Raw genomic sequence first — 20044 nt, 5'->3', positions numbered from 1 at the left:
TTTTGTAGTGACAAGGTGTTGCCCAGGCTGGTCTCAAACTCTTGGCCTCAAGTGATCCACCTGCCTCAGCCTCCCAAAGTGCTGGTATTACAAGCATGAGCCATTGTGCCCAGAGTAGCATTTGTAATAATAGTGAATATTAGAAACCATCTGAATATATAACAGGAATCTATGGAACATACATTTGACAGAATGTTATATAGTCAATATAATAATAAAGGATATAAATTAGTTTTATATACACAGATATATATATACATATCTGTGTGCTGTGTGTGTGCACTTGCATGTGTGTATAGCTGGTATCTGTGTGTTTGCATAGCTGGTATCTCTATAACCAACTCTTACCTTTTCCCTACTTTTCCCTCACCAAGGCCAGGTCCTTCCATCTACATTCTACCCCTTCTTCACTGGGCAGCACATGTTACCCTAATATGATTTCCTTTTCAAGGCTACCCTCAATGTTCATTTTAATTAGATTTCGCTTACAGAAAACATTTTTCTGACTTTAAAAAAACAAAAAACGAAAAAATCAACAAGCAATTTTGTGGTCAAGCTATGCAGTGTGATCTCCTCTAATCCAGAAGCCCCTTCCCTTTATTTCAATGGACCTCTGTAGGACGGTATTTAACAAAGGCGTTAGCAACAATGAAACAACATTCCCTGAACCTGACTGTATGATGCCCTGTTTTATATAAACTATGCAATTACTGCCAGTATGATCCATAGGGATGCATTACTGCCAGTATGATCCATAGGGGTGAATTAAGTTAGCATCGGTAATAGGTGCCAGCACTATCTGGCCACTAATCAAATGAGCGTTTCGTTAACAGCTATTATTCAAATAACAGAAGGTAGTAGCTTCAGAGAGAAGAGCACACTGTTCTGCGGGTACACTGGGCTGAGCCAGGGGATCTCACCAGCCTCAGTGCAACCGAGAGCCCATTTACTTACTGCAAATGTCAAGAGGAGGAACTTGTTGAGGAGTACAGGATTTTCAAGAGCAGTGCCTGATTTTATGGATTCCCATATCTGCCAAAAGAAGAAAAGCGTCAAGGCAGGTTACCAGGCATCTCTGAGCTTCTCACTCCCAGGCAAAGTGTGGAGCTGAAAAGCACCAGGTTCTTCTTTCCTACAGGCCCAGCACCACTTACCCCATACAATGAAGTGGGTTGTTACCTCACTCTGCCCACTTCACACTGCCTCTCTCCCAGCCACACTCCCTTCAACATCTAAGCCAAGTGAGGGAGCCCAGGCGCCTCCTCTCAGCAGATCTCAGCACAGAGGAGGCAACAAGGCCATTTTCATGTCTTCACAATCTCCTTCAGCAAATATTTATTGTCTACTATATACCAGGCACATCAGGGTTACAGAAATAAAAGACACGGTCAGTCCCTACCCTCAAGACACTCGCAGTCTAGAGAGAGAGACCGGCATAAACGTATAACTTCACTGCCATGTAGGATTTGCTGTCACAGAAGTGGGTAGAATTTATGGGAGGAATTCTCTGCAGACTCAGCTGGGGAACTGGGAGGGTGAAGAGCCTGGGAGGGGCTCTCAAAGGAAGTACTGTAAAATACACATAGGGGTTTCTTGAAGCCTTGTTTGAGATTATCTTACCCTGAGAGATGAAGAAAGAAGAGCAAACTTCAAATTTATGTATACTCAGCAAGTACTGAAACTAGGAGCAAACGCTGGTGCTGGTCAGCAGCTGTGGATCACAAGATGTTTTTGTAGCTAAGATTCGTAGCTAAACTTGGTGTTACTAAGCAAGACCAAACAGTTGCACTAATAAGAATCATTCCCTAAGTATGGGTGGAAGAGGGAAATAAGTAAGCAGAAGTAAGTTCCTGCTACTGACATACTGGCCTTGGAGGAGCTGGACCACTGAAGAGAGGCTCCCAATTTCTGGTAAGCCGAGGGAGCATGGGGCAGGAGCTGCCAGGAGAATTCTGGGCCCCAGTTGAGGGGTGGGATATTCCTGTGGGGGTGGGGAACCTGCTTTTTTCCAAGATGATGAAGGCCTGACCCAACTCTTTGGAGACTCCCTTTTAAATGTGCAGCCAAAGCAGGAGGCCCAGGAGCAGTCAAGCCACAGGTCAAGAAAAACGACCATCCTCTCCTGAGTCACAGCTGCATCCATCCCAAGGGATGTGAGGGAAGCCTGCCTCAGGACCTGACCACTGCACCCACACCAACAAGATCCATGTCGTAATCAAGACTGGTATAAAGACTCCTTGATTAAAGCAGTTAGACAGGACTGGGATAAACTGCCCCCGCCTCCCATTGTAATTCCTCTCACTAACTCCAATGTAAAGAAGCAAAGGAAAGACATTCCAGGCAGAGAAGATATTGTGTTCCCAAGGAGAGAGGACAGAACAGAAAGTAGGTGGAGGGAATTACATGTGATTTGCTATGACAGACTCAGAGAATGCAAGGGCAAGAGTGAGAGCTTAGAAAGGACAAGAGAAAAACAGGGCCAGGCCACAGAGGCCTTGAAAATCAGATGCAGTAGATTAGATAAGTGAAGACACTGGAGAGACTACGTGATAATCTCCTCTACCGCATGGTGCACAGGATTGACAAGCCTCTCCAAGGCACAATAAACAGAGTGCCCAGAGGCATTCAGCCACAGGAACACAACTCTCCGAGGTCTGGCTGCTTCCAAATGCTGGCTGGAGATGAGCAGCAAACTGATGACTTAACCTCTGCCCTGCCATGTTATTTCCAGCCTATCCCAGGTGAGAGCCTGGATGTCCTCTCCCTGACCTTCCTGCCAATACAGAAGGAGACAGCTGGAGTATTGTCTCTTGGGAAATACGCCCAAGCCCACAAGTGTCTTTAAGTTCCTATCATATGCCAGTTTCTGCAGCAGACCCATGTGCCTGATCACAAACACTGCACCTGCCAGGACCACAGGAAATATGACACATACATCACGTTTTCCCAGCTAACCTCATTTGCTGCTTGTTCCAAAAGGAGCTTCTTATCTGCAGTCTTGAAAGACTCGAGTGTGTTGGTGTTATACAGTGTTCCAACAGCTGGGCAGCAACGGGCTGGGGTGGGAGCACTCCTAGATACAAGAGAAACACGGTTAGCCAGGCACAGCTGGGACTCAGAGAGCCAGAGAGAGACAAGTCAACCACCACTGTAGTGGGAGAAAAAGGGTATTGCTCTGTAGGGCAAACAGAAGATTAACTGTATGTTTTCTTGGAAAAGATGAATATCATCACTCAAGAACTAAAAAACAGGCAACTGTATAGGGAAAACCCATATATTCCCTGTACTCTAACCTATCAGGATGCTGTTCTTCCACTGTCCCCCAAAGAGAAGTTCATTTCCTTTTTTTTCTTCTTTCCATCTTTAACCTGAGGGAAATATTATTTGTTGAGCCAGGAACTGTGCACAGTTTGAATTCTTATAACAGCTCTTTTCCCCATTTAAAGGTTTAAGCAACTTGCCTAAGGTCACATAATAGGCAGAGCTTGAGTCTAAAACCAGAACTAGCTGAGCCCAAGGTACTGTGCTGTGCCTACGCCACCTCTCAGACCCTCCCAGGCTTCAAGGTCCTGCTCTAATCTCTCGTCTTCTGGAAAGCTATCTCCACTTTCTCTGCTAAGAGTTGGCACATAAAACTCAGCGTAATATTTTTGAGCATTTTCAAGAACTACAGTCATACCCACCCAGCTGGAGGACAGTAAGCTCCCTGAGGATAGAAAGTACGTGTTCTCCTAACTGTCCCACAACCTAGCCTGCCCCAAACAGGGCTCTGCACAAAACTGCTGCTGGGCAAGCCCCTGATGGTTGTCTGAGTCTCACAGACAAAATGTCTCACACCTGGGCTACCTATCAATCTGTCATGCCACCAGGTTCACACACTCTACATTGCCCCCAAAGGCCTTACAGTCCTCAGAGTAAGCAAAGTCAGGAGAAGAGAAGAGGAGTTGATTCTGAATATGAATTCAGATGTGGACAAATCTGGTCTCTTCTCTGAAATGATTAACTTGCATTTCAGAGTTTACAAATGTTAAATGAAAATATTCATTTCATTAGTAGCCTACTATTGTTGTCACAGTTAATGCAGACAGAATGCCTTTTTACTGACTGCACTGATGATAGCTGCATAGTTTAAAAGAACCTGTGTCTTTTCATTTAGAGTCCATGTAAAATTGGGTTTATGGGGCTGAAGTAGAAATCTAAACCTAGAACAGGTATGAAGGGGTACAATTAATGACATGGCTCTGTCAAATGCCATCTATCAGGCTCAATGACTCTGTCAAATGCCATCTATCAGGCTCAAACACCAAGTCCTCAGGGAAAGCTAGCTTTCAATGGCCACAGCCTTCTCTTGGAAGCTATGAGTCAGCAAATCACAAGTTGTTTGTCACCATGCTCCTCCAATAAAAGAATATTTTTCATCCAGGTGAGATGAGGACATCCAAGCTGGTCTTGAAGAGAGAGAAATCACAAAGGGAAAAGATTAATCCCAGAGGAAAGGCAAAGAAAGCAGAGCAGTTGGTAAACTAGGTCTTCTACATTCAGACTTGGCTTTATGAAATTACTGCTGAAACAGGATGTGGAAACAGAAGGAAGCATGCTATGATCTAATTTGGACACAAGTACAGAGGAGGAAGGTGCCCTTCTTCCCAAACTTCCCCAGGTGTGTAAGAGCCATACCAAAGCCTCACTCTGTGGAAGGAGAAAACTACATACCAAGAGCTCAAGCAACTGCAAGATGGCTAGGCTCCTAGTAGCATCAGCACTTATGCAAGTTAATTAGCCAGGACAATCGGGAGCTTCTGAGAGGCATCTTTCATGACTAAAGTTCTACCATGAGAGGTGGCAGGAAAATGAATTTAAAAAGTGATAATGAGAGAGAAGGAGCCTGAAACTTGGAGATAAGAGAATTTAGTTCAAATCTTGGTTCTGACCCTTACTAGTTTAGTTTCTTATGGTTCCATTTACATGAAATATGCAGAATAGGCAAATCCTCAGAGACAGAAAGTAAAGTTATGGTTGGCTAGGGCTGGTGACTATGCAGGAGCGGGGATGGGGAGTAACTGCTAAGGGTGTCTTTTCTGGGAGATGCAAATGTTCTGGAATTAGTCGTGATGGTTGCACAACTCTATGAATCTACTAAAAACCACTGAATTGTAGAGTTTAAAGGGGTGAATTTTATGGTTTATGAATTATATCTCAACATAGGTGCTAAAAAGAATCCGAATTAGAAATTTTCTCCACATACTAAGGCCAACAGTGAACTTGCAATAATGCATATACTAACCTAGTAAAAATGGATCTCACACAGGCCGGAAGACTGGACCTGCTTTGGGGACATCACAGCTAGACACTTGGCCTTCACTTCATTCAGTCTCGCAGTGGTGACTCGGGAAAGTGCTGGGGCTGTGTTGCACCAGTTATTTACACTTGGCCAACAGGCAGGCAGGTGGTCAGAACGGAATAAATCCTCTGGAAGAGCACCTGTGCTCTTCATACCTGGAGGAATCTACTTCACACACAGCTTCACATGCCCATAGGGAATGTTTGGAACCCAGAAAGCCACAGTCAGTTTGGGGTCATGCTTCTTTGTCGTCTCCTGACTTCCCTAGCGATCACAGTTTCTGTTTGTAACATCCTCTAACACAGTCCACTAGTGTCTTTCTATGAACCACACCACATATCCTTTTGACAGCCATGCGCTTAGACCGATTGTAATTCAATTAGACAGTTATTGAGCAAATAGTGCACCCCAGATCTGTGTTGGGTGCTGGTGATACAGCAGAGAATAAGAAAGATACAGTCTGTGCCCCACACATATGAGTGTGCATAAGACTCCTACTTCCTTCACTACCTTTTCAGTTCTTTGAGGGCAAGAATTATGCCTTCTATTTCTCTAATTAGGTCCAACTTGAGGTTTAGAAAAGAAAAATATTTTTTTTTCTTTTTTTATTTATCTTTTTTTTTTCTTGAGACGGAGTCTCACTCTGTCGCCCAGGCTGGAGTGCAGTGGCGCAATCTCAGCTCACTGAAAGCTCTGCATCCTGGGTTCACGCCTTTCTTCTGCCTCAGTCTCCCAAGTAGCTGGGACTGCCGGCGCCCGCCACCATGCCCGGCTAATTTTTTTTTGTATTTTTAGTAGTGACGGGGTTTCACCGTGTTAACCAGGATGGTCTCAATCTCCTGACCTGGTGATCCGCCCACCTCGGCCTCCCAAAGTGCTGGGATTACAGGCGTGAGCCACCGCACCCGGTGGAACATTCTTTATCAGCTTCACATTGGTATAGAGATTGTCAATCAAAATCTATTTTCCTCCTGGTCAATAGAAATAGAAAGCACACATAACGTTTTAGCTGGGTTCCATGCTTCCCAGTCTTCTTTGCTAGACAGGTAAGGCCACGAGTTCTCCTCAGTAGAATCTGAGTGGAGTGATGCATCTCCCTTCCCGCCAGGGCCTTTAAAAGACCAGGTATGTCTCTTCCACCTTTTTGCACCTTGGCTGTCTTTCCTCATTAATCTGTTGTTACCTGAAAGTGACAATTGTCTTAATCAGCACACAAATGCAAAGTCCTCAGGGATAATGGAGCCACGACAGGGAAGAAGACTGGATCAGCCCTGGGCTATTCTATGAGCAAGAAATGAACTTCCTTTGTGTTTGGACCCTTACATTTTTGTGTCTGATTAAGCAGGATACCCTAACTCAAGACACCATCCTCCAGTTTAAGACAGTTGGTGCCTGATAAAATACTACTCGACTGACAATTCATCTAATACAATTCAGAGAACAGGATCCTTGTGCTGCTGCCTGCAGAGATCCATAAGACTCCCAGGGGCACAGAGTAGAAGGGATTTATCCAGTGCTATGCAAAGCTGAGATACTCTTGACATCTACAAGTGAGTACTGGGATTGTCAGCTATTCAACTGTATGTCATTCCTGTCTGTATGCCCAGCACCTAGCACATTTTATTATCAAGACACAGAGGAAGCAATCAATAAGTTTTCCTGAAATAATGATTACCTCTCCATGCTTATTACAGCACTGAGCACACTACAATGCAAATATTTGCCTTTTACTTCTCTCTCTCATATAGTAGAGGAGCTCTGGAGAACATATTTCATAAGTCTTTGTATTCCTAACACCTACACATCTGCACATTGTAGATATTCCTTCTTTGATAAAAAAATTCATAAAGACTTTCTCTACCAACCCATACAGATACACAGCAATCAAAACAAAGATGGGGTAATAATAAAGGAAATAATTTGGAATAAAGAAATCAGGCCTTCTGAGAAGTCCTAAGCATTTTCACTAAACTTCCCAGCCATCCTGATAGGGACTCAGAAAGTGACAGACTTTTAAAACTGGAGAGAACATTAGAAAGCAAGAATCCATTTTAAAGATGAGGAAACAAAAGCTGAGCAAACTAAAAGGGCTTATTGAAGTAGCACAGTTAATTAGCCATAGACTCCAAATCTTCAAACTTCAAATCCAGGGCTATTTTCACACAATGGGGACTCTATCTTATTTCCACTCACCTCCCACTGTCTACCACAGTGCCTCGCACACTGAGGGTATTCAATGGTTAAAGAAAAAATATGATGAGTGAAAATGAGCTATTTGTGTGAAAGTTATAGCTTGCAAGATCACAGATTTTCTTATCTCCTTTAACCAAAATTTTTAGATTAATGAAGTTTAAGATGCTTACATTTTGTAATAAGTTCAAACTTAACTTCTGTGAACTGTGTTTTTCTAATTAATTGTTCTAAAGAATAAAATCATTAAAACCTTATAAAACAAACAAAATTGCAGTCCAGTAGAAGGATAAGGATAGGAGTGAGGTTAGTCTGAGATAAATATGAGGCTCTCCAGATTATACAAAACAGACTACTGATGCTCCCCCATACCATCTTCAGACAACTTAATGCTTGTACATTTCCAATATTTTCCTCGTTATATCTTAATGGCTCCAAAATAAGTTAGTTTGCTGAAACAAGAGAGAGATTATTAGGATTTTATTTCTTTTGACAGGTAACCACAAGGAATTTACAATGGAGCAAGAAAGCTCCAAAGGGAACGAGAAACACCAACACATACATTTTTAAAGATACAAATACTAACCTCATTGTGGATGTACGTCATACTTTCAAATTTTGCAACTGAATTGAGATAAAGGGGGAAAAAAGTATTGATTTTCTGAGACTAAAAAAAATTCTAGGGACACTTTATTTTAAATATCCTAATATTTGACTATTGCCACTTTCAAAAGCCAGAAAGACCTTATAAAGACTTCTTCACCTTCCTAAAATTCCCCATCTTGATATTGCTGAGGTACAATAAAGCAGAAAAACCACTGTAGCCTTTTTCAATTCTCAATAATCTTAAAGGCCCTCATCATGGTTTCAGCTCCACCCTCTTTCTCAAACTGAATTCTTAAGGATCGCAATGACTTAATCAATAAACACAACAGCCCTCGCATTGACCCCTGTGCTTCTGACACTGTTAGTTTCTCTCTCCCTCCAGAAAGCATTTCCTTCTTTGGTTTCTGTAACACTTTTCTGGTTTTCCTCTGACAACCCCTGTGTCCTTCGCTAGATCTGTATCATCTTTCGCCTCCCTAATCAGAGCCATTCACTGTTTGCACCTTTTGTTCTTATACTATACAGATCCTGCTTGACTTACCATGTCCTGATAAACTCACCATAAATTGAAAAAAAATCATAAATAAAAACTCTATTTAATACGCCTAACCTGCCAGACATAGCTTAGTCTAGCCTCTCTTAAACGTGCCCAGAACACTTACATTAGCCTACAGCTGGGCAAAATCATCTTAACACAAAGACTGTTTCATAATAAAGTGTTGAATATCTCAGGTAATTTATTGAATACTGTACTGAAAGTGAAAAAACAGAATGGCTGTATGGGTCCACAAAGTATAATTTCCACTGAATGTGTATCGCTTTCTCACCATCATAAAGTCAAAAAGTCATTAAACCACCATAAGTTGGAGACTATCTTTATTCTCTTTCTCCTCTACCTGGATGTCTCCCAAATCTAGTCTAATCCTCTCTCCCCAACTCCAGTTCCTCCTGGACATTTCTAGTAGATACTGTCATCTCAAACTCAACATATTCTAAACCAAACTTGTCTCCTCCTAAATTTGTATCCCCCTCCTGGTTTCTCTATTTCTGTAGAAGATAGCAAAATCCCCGTAGCTACTCATACTGGGTTTCAGAAATACATTTGTAAATACATTTTTTTCTCTTGCCCCTGCTTTCTAAATTTGGCTAGGTGTGACCCTGGGCAAGCCATTTTTACCATTCGTCCCATGGTTTCCTCATCTGAAAAAGAGAAAAATCACACCTGGCAAGTCTGAAAGAACAGATGTTTATGAAACTGCCTAATTAAGTGCTCAATAAATGTGTCTCTTGGCTGGGTGTGGTGGCTCGATCCTGTAATCCCAGCATTTTCAGAGGCCAAGGCAGGCAGATCACTTGAAGTCAGGAGTTCGAGATCAGCCTGGCAAATATGGTGAAACACTGTCTCTACCAAAAAAAAAAAAAAAAAATTAGCCAGGCGTGATGGCACGTGCTTGTAATCCCAGCTGCTTGGGAGGGTTGAGGCACGAGAATAGCTTGAACTCAGAAGGCAGAGGTTGCAGTGGGCTGAGATTGTGCCACTGCACTCCAGCCTGGGTGACAGAGTGAGACCCTGTCTCAAAAAAAAAAAAAAAAAAAAAAAGTGTCTCTTGTCTCCAGCAACTCCCCATAGCTCCCAAGCAGATAAAAAAAATTCTTCAAGGATATATCTATCATATTCCTTTACATAGCACTATAATGCCTTGCACAGTGGCTTGTATACAGAAGTAGCCTAATAAACATTCATTGATCAATGCCCATAGACAAGCAACTAAAGGAGTGAATCGAGAGAGGTATCAAGAAAAGATCACAAAATATTAACTACAATCAAAATCAAGAGGGATATTATCTATGTCTCAATCAATCTAGAAGGCATCTGGCACCTAATTGGCTCTGATATACGTGGTGAAAAATGAACCAGACAGACCTAAGCATCTAGCATTCACCTCTATGGGAGGTATAAAAGAATCACAAGGGGGCTGACTCTGCTCACCGGGAGCTTCCCTAGTCCTCCTGTGGTCCACATATGAGGGAGGTAAGCATGCTCATTCCTTGCCAAAAGTAGTGTTCTTTACTTCAGATTTTGAACAAATAAATACTCACATGTCAAAAGCACTGAACTCCAATGTTAAGCGAGCTGGCAGCCCAGCAGAGTCACCTGGACAGAAGCATTATCACATTTTCAATGACAAGTCAGAAATAGCAGCATTCATAACAAAAATGCTTATGAATAGTTTTCTTCTCTTTGTTGAGCCCAAGGCGCTCCATCCAATTTCTGATTATCTATGCTACATAGATAATATATGTATGGATAGATAATAGCAGAATGTGACAGAGCTCTTGTGAATATGAGACATTTGCCAAGAATATAAAAAAGATTCAATGGAAAAAAATATTTCCAATCTCTTCCCCCAGCAATGCTAAGTAATGGGTATTATTTGGATTAATAATTTGAGTTTCACTACTCTCTTTCTTTTTCCCCACAACAAGAGAAAATAAATGAAAATGAACTGAGATCAGAAAGTCAGGAAGTAAAATAGAAACTAGTGAAGAGCACTGATTACAAAAGACAAGGCTGTCTCTTTCTAAAGGAAAGCTGACACTATACTGGAGGACAGAGAGGATAACAGAAGACAATGGAAAATGAAATTTACAATCACCTACCATTGTAGTAATAACCCTTAATGTCCTTGGGAGCTTCATCCAACCGATACTCATTCAGCTTCTTCTGGGTCAACTCATGCCAGAACCCAACATCCAAGGCACTGCTAAAGGGGGCAAACTGCAGTTTAGAGAGTCCAGGATCCCCCGTAGCTGCTGCCATTATTTCTTGCCTACTAAAAAACAAAACAGAACACAGCAAAATAACATATCCATGCAAAACCTGATGAGAGAGAACACTTGTAATAAAGCTTAATTCAAACAAACAAAAAGTAATGAGATGTTTACAGGCTACCTTAAGACACAACTTCTTTTTGGATTGTGGTAAGAAACACATAACATATACTTTACCATCTTCATTATTTTGAAGTGTACAGTTGGGTGGTATTAAGTATAATCACAATGCTGTAAAACAGATCTCCAGAACTTTTTCCTCTTGCAAAACTGGAACTCTATACTCTTTAAGCAATAACTCCCCATTTCCTTTCTTCCAGGACCTTGTACCCACCATTCTACTTTCTGTCTATACGGGTCTGACTACTTCATGTAAATGGAATCATACAGTATTTGTGTTTTTATGACTGGCTTATTTCACCTAAGACACAACTTTGAAAACCATCCTAATTGGCCTGTGTTGTCAAGCCGATTCTCCTCACGACAGTGATTTTTCTTTTTTTTTTTTTTTTTTTTTGAGACGGAGTCTCGCTCTGTCACCCAGGCTGGAGTGCAGTGGCCGGATCTCAGCTCACTGCAAGCTCCGCCTCCCAGGTTTACGCTTTTTTTTTTTTTTTTTTTTTTTTAATTGAGATGGAATCTCGCTCTGTAACCCAGGCTGGAGTGCAGTGGCGCGATCTCGGCTCACTACAACCTCCGCCTCCCGGGTTCAAACAATTCTCCTGCCTCAGCCTCCCAAGCAGCTGGGACTACAGGCGCATGCCACCAGGCCCAGCTAATTTTTGTATTTTTGGTAGAGACGGGGTTTCACCGATGACACAGTGATTTTTCTAAGTAATCCTTTGTGGCCTTAATGTTTATGCTTCTTTCTTCCTTGAGTCAGTCTGACTGATGATGCACTACTGTTATTCCTTCTTTGACACAGACACTGTCTCAGAAGATTTTGCCATCTGGTGTGGTCCTGGAGAACTCTGCAAGTACAAAATCTTACATCCCGCTACTCAGAAATACAACAACCCAAACTGTCAGAATTCTGTCTGTATGAGAGCAGTGCTTTAACTCCTCTAGCTGAGGCAGATAATGAGGATACATTTCTCCCCACCTCCCACAGTACCTAAATTTCTTTGAAATCTCATATTTTATCTTTTCAATGCATGGAAATTTTGTATTTTGTGCCATGATACATATTTTATTATTTCATTTCCCCCCTCAAATCATCTAATAAATTTGACCTTTCTGGCAATCATGCATATGTATGCTGTAACTTTCTATAATCCCTCCACACTCTCAGGGGTAACATACCCCAGTTTGAGAAGGACAATACTAAAGAAATGTGGCAGCTCCAAAAAGCAAATTGATGAGGTCTGTTCACTTTCCCTTCTGTCCAATTACCCCACAACCAGATATACAAATATTTCTGCAGCAGAACATATGAACAGTCATATGGGATACTTTCTTTTTTTTTTTTTTTTTGAGACAGGGTCATGCTCTGCTGCCCAGGCTGCAGTACAGTAGCACAATCTCGGCTCACTGTAACCTCAGCCTCCTAAGCTCAAGCAATCCTCCCACCTCAGCCTCCCGAGTGGCTGAGACTACAGGCATGGGCCACCATGACTGGCTGATTTTTCTGTATTTTCAGAAGAGACCAGGTCTTGTCATGTCGCCCAGGCTGGTCTTGAGCTCTTGGACTCATGATCCTTCTGCCCCAGTCTCCCAAAGTGCTGGGATTACAGGCATGAGCCACTGTGCCTGGCCAAATGGGATACATTTTTAAAAGACAGCTCATATCTACTCAGGGAGGTTTTGCTTGAGTTTTGTGCCAAGACTATTAGAAAGCTTTCAGTTTTCCAAACTTGTTGGATTTAGCATTAGAGATAAGGAGCTTTGGATTGATAGAAACTGTATAATGAAATACAAAGCTAGTGCTCCTACATAAAAGGTATTCAAATCAAGAAGAACGGGATGAATGTGGGGCAGAGCCTTGGGAAAGACACTGTGAATAAGATGGGCACCGAGTGATGTTGAAAAGGATGGGTAAGGTGGCGGGGAGAGGATGGGTGGAGGGCAGAAGGAACAAGAAGAGCAGAGGAATACTCATGGCAGAAATGTGGACGCATGAAACCAGCTGTCCTCATGTGGACGGTCTGTGCTGTGCAAGAGCAGCACACACAGAGCTGAGCAGGTGACATGGGTGAACACCTATGGAGAAGCCTCAAATGCAAGGCTAACAAATTTCGGAGTGGGAAGCCAGTGGCAGTCCGGCATGATGAATATGATTCTGCAGTGGGTAAAGGGCTTTGAAGGAGGCAGGCAGGGAAATCAGCTAAGAGCCCAAAAATGTATGAAGACCTGGATTAGAGCAGAGGAGTAAGACTGAAAAGGAGGGGACCCTTGTTGGGGCTGATTTAAAAGAAAAGGTGACCTAAATTGGTATCTTGGTGGACTCAAGAAATGAAAAGAGAGAATAAAGTCCTTGGGGTGTCAAGCCATGAATGGCTAGGAGAATGGCAGCTTGAGTGAAAGACAAGACCCTTGAGAGGCAAAGCAAGTTTCAGAAGAGTAATAATGAAAGACATTTTCAGCTGTGGACAACAGCAGGGCAAAGATAAGCCAAGGAAACTGGACATGGATACTGAGAGAACAGCTCACACAGGTGACAATGATCAGCTCTTAGAAGTTACTCAGAGAAAGAAAAGCCCCACAAAGTCCTAGAGAATGTCCACAGTTAGGGAGTAAAAAGAAATAGAACCAGTAGGCCGGGTGTGGTGGCTCATGCCCATAATCCCAGCACTTTGGGAGGCCAAGGCAGGTGGATCACCTGAGGTCAGGAGTTCAAGACCAGCCTGAACAAAATGGTGAAACCCCATCTCTACTAAAAATACAAAATTAGCTGGGCGTGGTGGCGCATGTCTGTAGTCCCAGCCACCCGGGAGGCTGAGGCAGGAGAACTGCTTGAACCCAGGAAGCGGAGGTTGCAGTGAGCCGAGATTGCGTCATTGCACTCCAGCCTGGGCAACAAGAGTGAAACTCCATCTCAAAAAAAAAAAAAGATAACAGACAGTTGTGTATAAACTGCAGACGGTGGTTCCTGGTGCCTTCAAGGTTGTACGTCTGAAGCCTAAAATAAAGTCTGCCTATCTAGAGGTGGCTGGTTCACGAGGTTGGTTGGTCAGTGCTGGTCACGAGGTTGGTAGTCAGTGACAGCTACCTGGAGAAGAGGAAGGAGAAGGCCAAGATCCACTACCAGAAGTAAAAACAGCCCATGAGGCTGCAGAAACAGGCGAAAGAGAATGTGAAGAAAACTGATGAATACAGAGGTCCTCAAGACCATGGGCTCCTGGTCTGAGCCCAATAAAGACTTCTTATTCCTCACGCTTGGCCTGGCCTGCCCCTCCTCCATCACCGCACTGGGATGTGGGGGACCCAGGCGGCAGCCCAGGTACCGAAGGCAGCCTGGGACTTAGAAAGATGCGAAAGAGGAAAGGGCCTTAGTCACTGCCTTTCTGTAGTTATCTGAAACAATTCTAGGAGTTGTGCAGACATAATTTGCCATGACTTACTTGTTCATGAGACAGTTTATAAGAAAAACTAGTTACTTCTGTTTCAATATTAGCAAAAGTGAGCTGGAACACTAATTGGAGGGCAGCCCTACCCTGTGAATGAGGCATCTATTTCCCACCTGGTCATATACTATAGACTGCACCTGCTAGGATGTGAGAAAACACACGGGGAGGATATGAGTTTGCTGTTGTACAAACATTATTTATAGAAGCAGAGACTGGGAAAATGTGCAACCAAAGGGGTTCCAGGTATTGCCCTTGTTCCTTCCCTGTACTTTGTAAACAGAAACAAATAAACTACTTTTACAGAGAGAGACAAAAAAAAAAGGCCCAGTGCAGTGGTCCATGCTTGTAATCATAACTCTTTGGGAGGCTGACGCAGGAGGATCACTTGAGCCCAGGAGTTTGAGACCAGCCTGGGCAACATGGTGAGACTCCATTTCTACAAAAAAATTTTAAAATTTGCCGGGTATTGCAGGGCACACCTGTAGTCCCAACTACTCGGGAAGCTGAGGTAGGAAGATAGCTTGAGCCCACCAGGAGGTTGAGGCTGCAGTGAGCCATGATTGCACAAAAGTAATTTGCATAAGAGGCACATCATTTAAATATTTCTGACTTATTTGGCCTAGGGAAATTGCGAACAGAACCCAAGGGCCTATTTCACAAGAGGATATAGTTGATGTTCAGCTGCTGAAACTGTTCCATGACAGGCTGAAAACAGAAAAGTCTTAAGTTGCACAGCAGCATGATGAGGAATCTTCTGGAAATACCTAAATAGGACAATCTATGGTAAAGGTATCACTTAGGAACATATACATCTATGTCACATCACTATAGTCCTTAAGCTGGAAGGGAAGATTTAAGAAGTAATGGTCGGAGGGGAATTTGGGGGGAAGTGAGTCCTAGGTAGTTATTCATGTGTCACTAATCTAAATCCAAACATTACTTACTTCCTGAAAATGTAAGGCTTGCCTGTATAACCCTGGACAGTGCAAGTGAAACTTCGGCCTCTGCTTAGCTTAGAAAGACAAAGGATTGTTTCTATCACACTTCAACATTATATTCAGACACAGTCAAGGAAAGAAATTAACATAGGCATCCATGTAAGTGTGTTTCAATTTTATTTCAAACTATTTCAGGATGTGAAACCCAGGAGTTACACAAGATGGGATTGTGTCACTGCCAATTAAACAGGAAAGGTTTTGATAGGGATTCAACACTGTAATGAACAAGAACTCTAGCAGTGTAAGAAAGCCTGCAGTGGCCAAGAAGTTCAGTCAAGATTAAACTGAAATAGCAGGGTGTGTGGTTAACCAATACAACCCCCCTGGGGCTGTGTCTGCCACCCAAACTTGGTGCAAATTTCAGACTTTAATGAAAATAAAACTGAGTCACTCAGCATGAGTAGGAGCTCAGAAAATGTCACTGAATGAGTACTTATCAAAAGTTTCTGTCCAAATGGACCTAAATCTTTTGTTTTTTAAGATCAAATCCCCACAGGAAATGTTCAGTGGTGTTTGCCTCCGAAGAAGGCTGCTAGAGGGTCAGGAGAGAGGAGTGTAGGGAGACTTATTTTCACTGCAGGACCTTTTTTGCCTCTTAAAGTTTGTATTATGTATATAAAATAACAATATAGAAATAACTAAAATAATTAAAGAAAAAAGTCCTAACCCAATGGCAAGAAGAAGACAAAGAGAGAGAGAAAAAGACTAGCAGTTCGACTGCTTTGGTTCCAAGAAATCATAGCTGGAAGATTCCTGAAACAAGAACCATGTCTTACTCATCTTTCTTCAGGACTGAGCACAGCGCCTGGATCATATTAAGAGCTCAGTAAAGATTGAAATGAAATAATAGCTCTCTTTTCCCACAAAGGGCCAATGGATGGATGCTATATAGTAAGATAAATTTCAGCAGAGTTTAAAACTTACTAATAGCTTGAATTGTCCAAACAGGAAATAGATCAGAGAGACAATGAGCTCTCCATTAGTAGAAGTGTTCAAGCATATATTGGATGATTATTTGCCATGTAATACTGCACAAAGCATTACTGTTATCAGGCAGTCAAACAAGACCCGGGTTTTGCAAGCTTTTCCTGAAGAGGGCCAGATAGTAAATATTTTAAGGCACTGCAGGCCTCAAACAGTCTGTTGTGTATTTTATTTTTTTACAACCCTTAAAAAAATGCAAAAAACATTCGTAGTTCCTGGACTACACAAAAAAAGGCCTCAGGCAGGATCTGACCCACAGGCTGTAGTTTGCTGACCTCTGGACTAAATGATCTTCCAAACCTATTATCCTTTGATTCTTTGAAGGTGCCAATAACGTATTTTGTTTTGAAGGAGACTGACATCTTTGGCATAATCTTTTTAAAGGGCAGTAAAGATCAGTGAGGGCTGCTGAGGGCGAAGGCCCGATTCTAAGGCCACATCTGCTGGTCTGCAATAGGCACCTTGTAACGCTGCAAATACTTCTTTATGAACTGGTAAATATAGTCTACTCAAAACATTCACACATCTCTCAGCATCATTAAGCCAAGACGAAGCTCATTTGATATTTATTGAGGCTCATAACGTTCCGGAAAGACTGCATCAGCAGCATTCTACATCCTAAGCAGGCATATGACTACACCTCTGATGGTTTCCTTATGCTTTCTCCCAGACCCCTGTTGTTGCCTTCTGACTTTTCTAGTCCTACCCCGCAGCCCTATCACTCCTCACCTGTGACTTGATGCTCCTTAACAGTGGCTCTCGGGCCCCTATGGCCTAGAACCGACCGCCCCTATGTCTGAAAAGTGTTCCCTGTTCTCCCTCGCCTTGCTTCTGTGACTGCCTGGCATTTTGAAAAGCCAGCTCAGAGGTGACCTGCTCGGGAAAGCCTTCTCAGAGGTGCCTTGCCTGTCTTCACTCCCCTCATACTCCTCCCCTGGCAGCTATACTTAATCACTCGTGGCTCTAAGCCACCTAGACAATTGGTATTGTTTTTCAACTCTTTGCTTACCTGTTTGCCTCCACCAAACTTGACTGTAAATTCTACAAATATAGATCCTGGGTCATATTCCTTTCAATGTCCCTAGTTCCTTGCAGAGTGGCTCTCAAACATTACTAGGATGAATTTTAGAAACCTTTTATCAGCCAGACACAGTGGCTCACACCTGCATTCCAGCACTTTGGGAGGCTGAGGCAGGAGGACGGCTTGGGGACAGGAGTTCATGACCAGCCTGGGCAACATAGCAGGACACCATCTCTAGAAAAAATTAATTTACAAATAAAAATAATAATAATAATAAAAGGTTGGGTGTGGTGGCTCACACCTACAATCCCAGCACTTTGAGGGTCTAAGGCGGGAGGACAGCTTGAGCTCAGGAGTTTGAGAACAGCCTGGGCAACATGGGCAACATTCCTTCTCTGAGAAAAAAAATTAAAAAGTTAGCTGGTAATGGAGGTGGCATGTGCCTGTGTTCCCAGCTACTTGGGAGACTCAGGCAGAGGATCGCTTAAGCCCGGGAGATTAAGGCTCCAGTAAGCCAAGACAGCACCACTGCACTCCAGCCTAGGTGACAGAGCCAGACCCTGTCTCAGAAAAGAAAAAAAAACCACACAAAACAACAAGGAACTTTCTATAGATATCCTCCCCAAAAGAAACAAAAGAAAGAAATAATCCAAACTTCTATGACTATGAGAACAAACCCCAGAAGCTAATTACCACAGAATATGGAGTAAGGAATGAAGAACATATGACGATATGCCATATAACTTAGGTCTCTAAACCTACTATTGTTTTTTCAGGACAAAGACTTTGGCGGGCAGGAAACATGCATACACAAATCAGTGCAAATAAAACCTTACTCAACTGCATATGAAAGTAGTCAAGAATAAATGTTTCTTTCTGAAAGAGTTCCAGTAGCTACTAGTGACAATATCTGGTCATTAAGATAGCATTTTAATGAAGAGATTAAAGTTAACATCAGCAGCAACGTGACAAACAGACACTGTGTGCTATCTGATAGAATGCCATGGAAAGAACACAGCATCTGTAGTGTTCGGATGAAAATACACAACCTGGATCTCATGGGAGGAAACATCAGATAAACCCAAGCTGAAAAACATTCTACAAAATGACCAGGATTATAGTCTTCAAAAGTGACAAGGTCTTAAAAGTCAAAGGAAGACAAGGAGTTGTCCCAGATTGAAAGACACCACAAAGACGTGACAGCTGGGGGCCACGTGTGATCCTGGAATGATGCTCCACTATAAAAGCGCATTATTGGGACTAAAACTGAATGGGAATCTCTGGGAGATGGATAAATGGAAGGTCTCTGTCTTATTCTTATAGTATTTCTGTAAGTTTGAAACTGTTCCAAAATAAAATAGTAAGAACAATTTTATCACCCAGACACACACAGCTTTATACTTTGTTCAACAGGCAAAACCAACCAACCTGACAGAAGTTAGAATGGTGATTACAGGGTGAGGTGGGGCTACTGACGGAGAAGGCCATGAGGAAGGCTCCTGGGGAGATGGAAATATTCTATATCTTGAGCTGGGTGGTGGTTACAAGGCATATACCTATGTAAAAAGCCACAGGCTAAACATTTGCAATCAGTGCACTTTATGTGTGTTATCCATGAATAAAGAAGTAAAATAGGGCCAGGTGCAGCGGCTCACACCTGTAATCCCCGCATTTTGGGAGGCTGAAGCAGGAGGATTGCTTGAGCCCAGGAGTTCAAGACCAGCCTGGGCAACACAGTGGGCCCCCATCTCCACAAAAAATTAAAAAATTTGCCAGGCACCTGTAGTCCCAGCTACTTGGGAGGCTGAGGTGAGAGGATCACCTGAACCCAGGAGACTGAGTCTGCAGTGAACCATGATTGTGCCACTGCACTTCAGCCTGAGTGACAGAGTGAGAACCTGTCTCAGGAAGGAATTAAAAAAAAAAAAAAAAAAAAAAAGGCCAGGCACAGTGGCTCACACTTGTAATTCTAGCACTTTGGGAGGCCAAAGCAGGATGATCACTTGAGCCCAGGGGTTCAAGACCAGTCTGGGCAACATAGTGAGACCCCCATCTCTACAAATAATTTTTAAAAATTATTATGGAGTGGTGGTGCACGCCTGTGGTCCCGACTACTCAGAAGGCTGAGACGGGAGGATCACCTGAGCCCAGGTAATCCAGGCTGCAGTGAGCCATGACTGCACCACTGTATTCCAGCCTGGGCAACAGAGCAAGACCCTGTCTCGAAAAATAAAATAAAATAAAAAAGTCTAATAAAACTCCTATCTTTAAACTATACCAGTCCTACGAAGAGAATCCAACAGTTAACAGATGACCTACTTAAATTTAGCTTTGGTAAAAAGCAATTCATTACTCTAAATAAGGAGCCTAAATGGGAAATCATTTCCATAAAGTTTTCTGGCATTTTGTGATTAAAGAAGCTAAGGATGGAAGTATTTGGGCCTGGCTGCTTATAGAATTAATTGAAGCAGAAGTGCTTCCTGGAGTGAGACTGCCCAACCATTCT

The 20044-nt window shown here is 42.7% G+C and overlaps 1 protein-coding gene and 1 long non-coding RNA gene across 31 annotated transcripts in view; one reads left to right on the top strand and one right to left on the bottom strand.

Moving 5' to 3' along the window:
• The window catches only part of ATG7 (autophagy related 7), a 392778-nt gene that overhangs the window by 244240 nt on the left and 128494 nt on the right, over positions 1–20044 (bottom strand). For 14 of the 30 annotated variants that reach the window (XM_077990113.1, NM_001265972.1, XM_077990111.1 and 11 more), the window contains 4 exon segments: positions 10799–10971; positions 10238–10292; positions 2956–3073; positions 955–1032 (listed from right to left, as the gene is read on the bottom strand). In XM_077990113.1, the coding sequence (XP_077846239.1) occupies positions 955–1032; positions 2956–3073; positions 10238–10292; positions 10799–10958 (411 nt within the window). In that variant the 5' untranslated portion in view covers positions 10959–10971. 30 annotated transcript variants of the gene reach the window in all.
• On the top strand, positions 11459–14856 carry LOC144339295 (uncharacterized). Its single transcript, XR_013414190.1, has 2 exons — positions 11459–12687; positions 14143–14856. It is a non-coding gene; the product is annotated as an uncharacterized LOC144339295 (long non-coding RNA).

This window comes from Macaca mulatta, chromosome 2 (genome assembly GCF_049350105.2).
Source record: "Macaca mulatta isolate MMU2019108-1 chromosome 2, T2T-MMU8v2.0, whole genome shotgun sequence".
Lineage (NCBI taxonomy): Eukaryota > Metazoa > Chordata > Mammalia > Primates > Cercopithecidae > Macaca > Macaca mulatta.
Note: the sequence above shows the minus strand (reverse complement) of the source record. Positions and strands in the feature narration are given on the sequence as shown.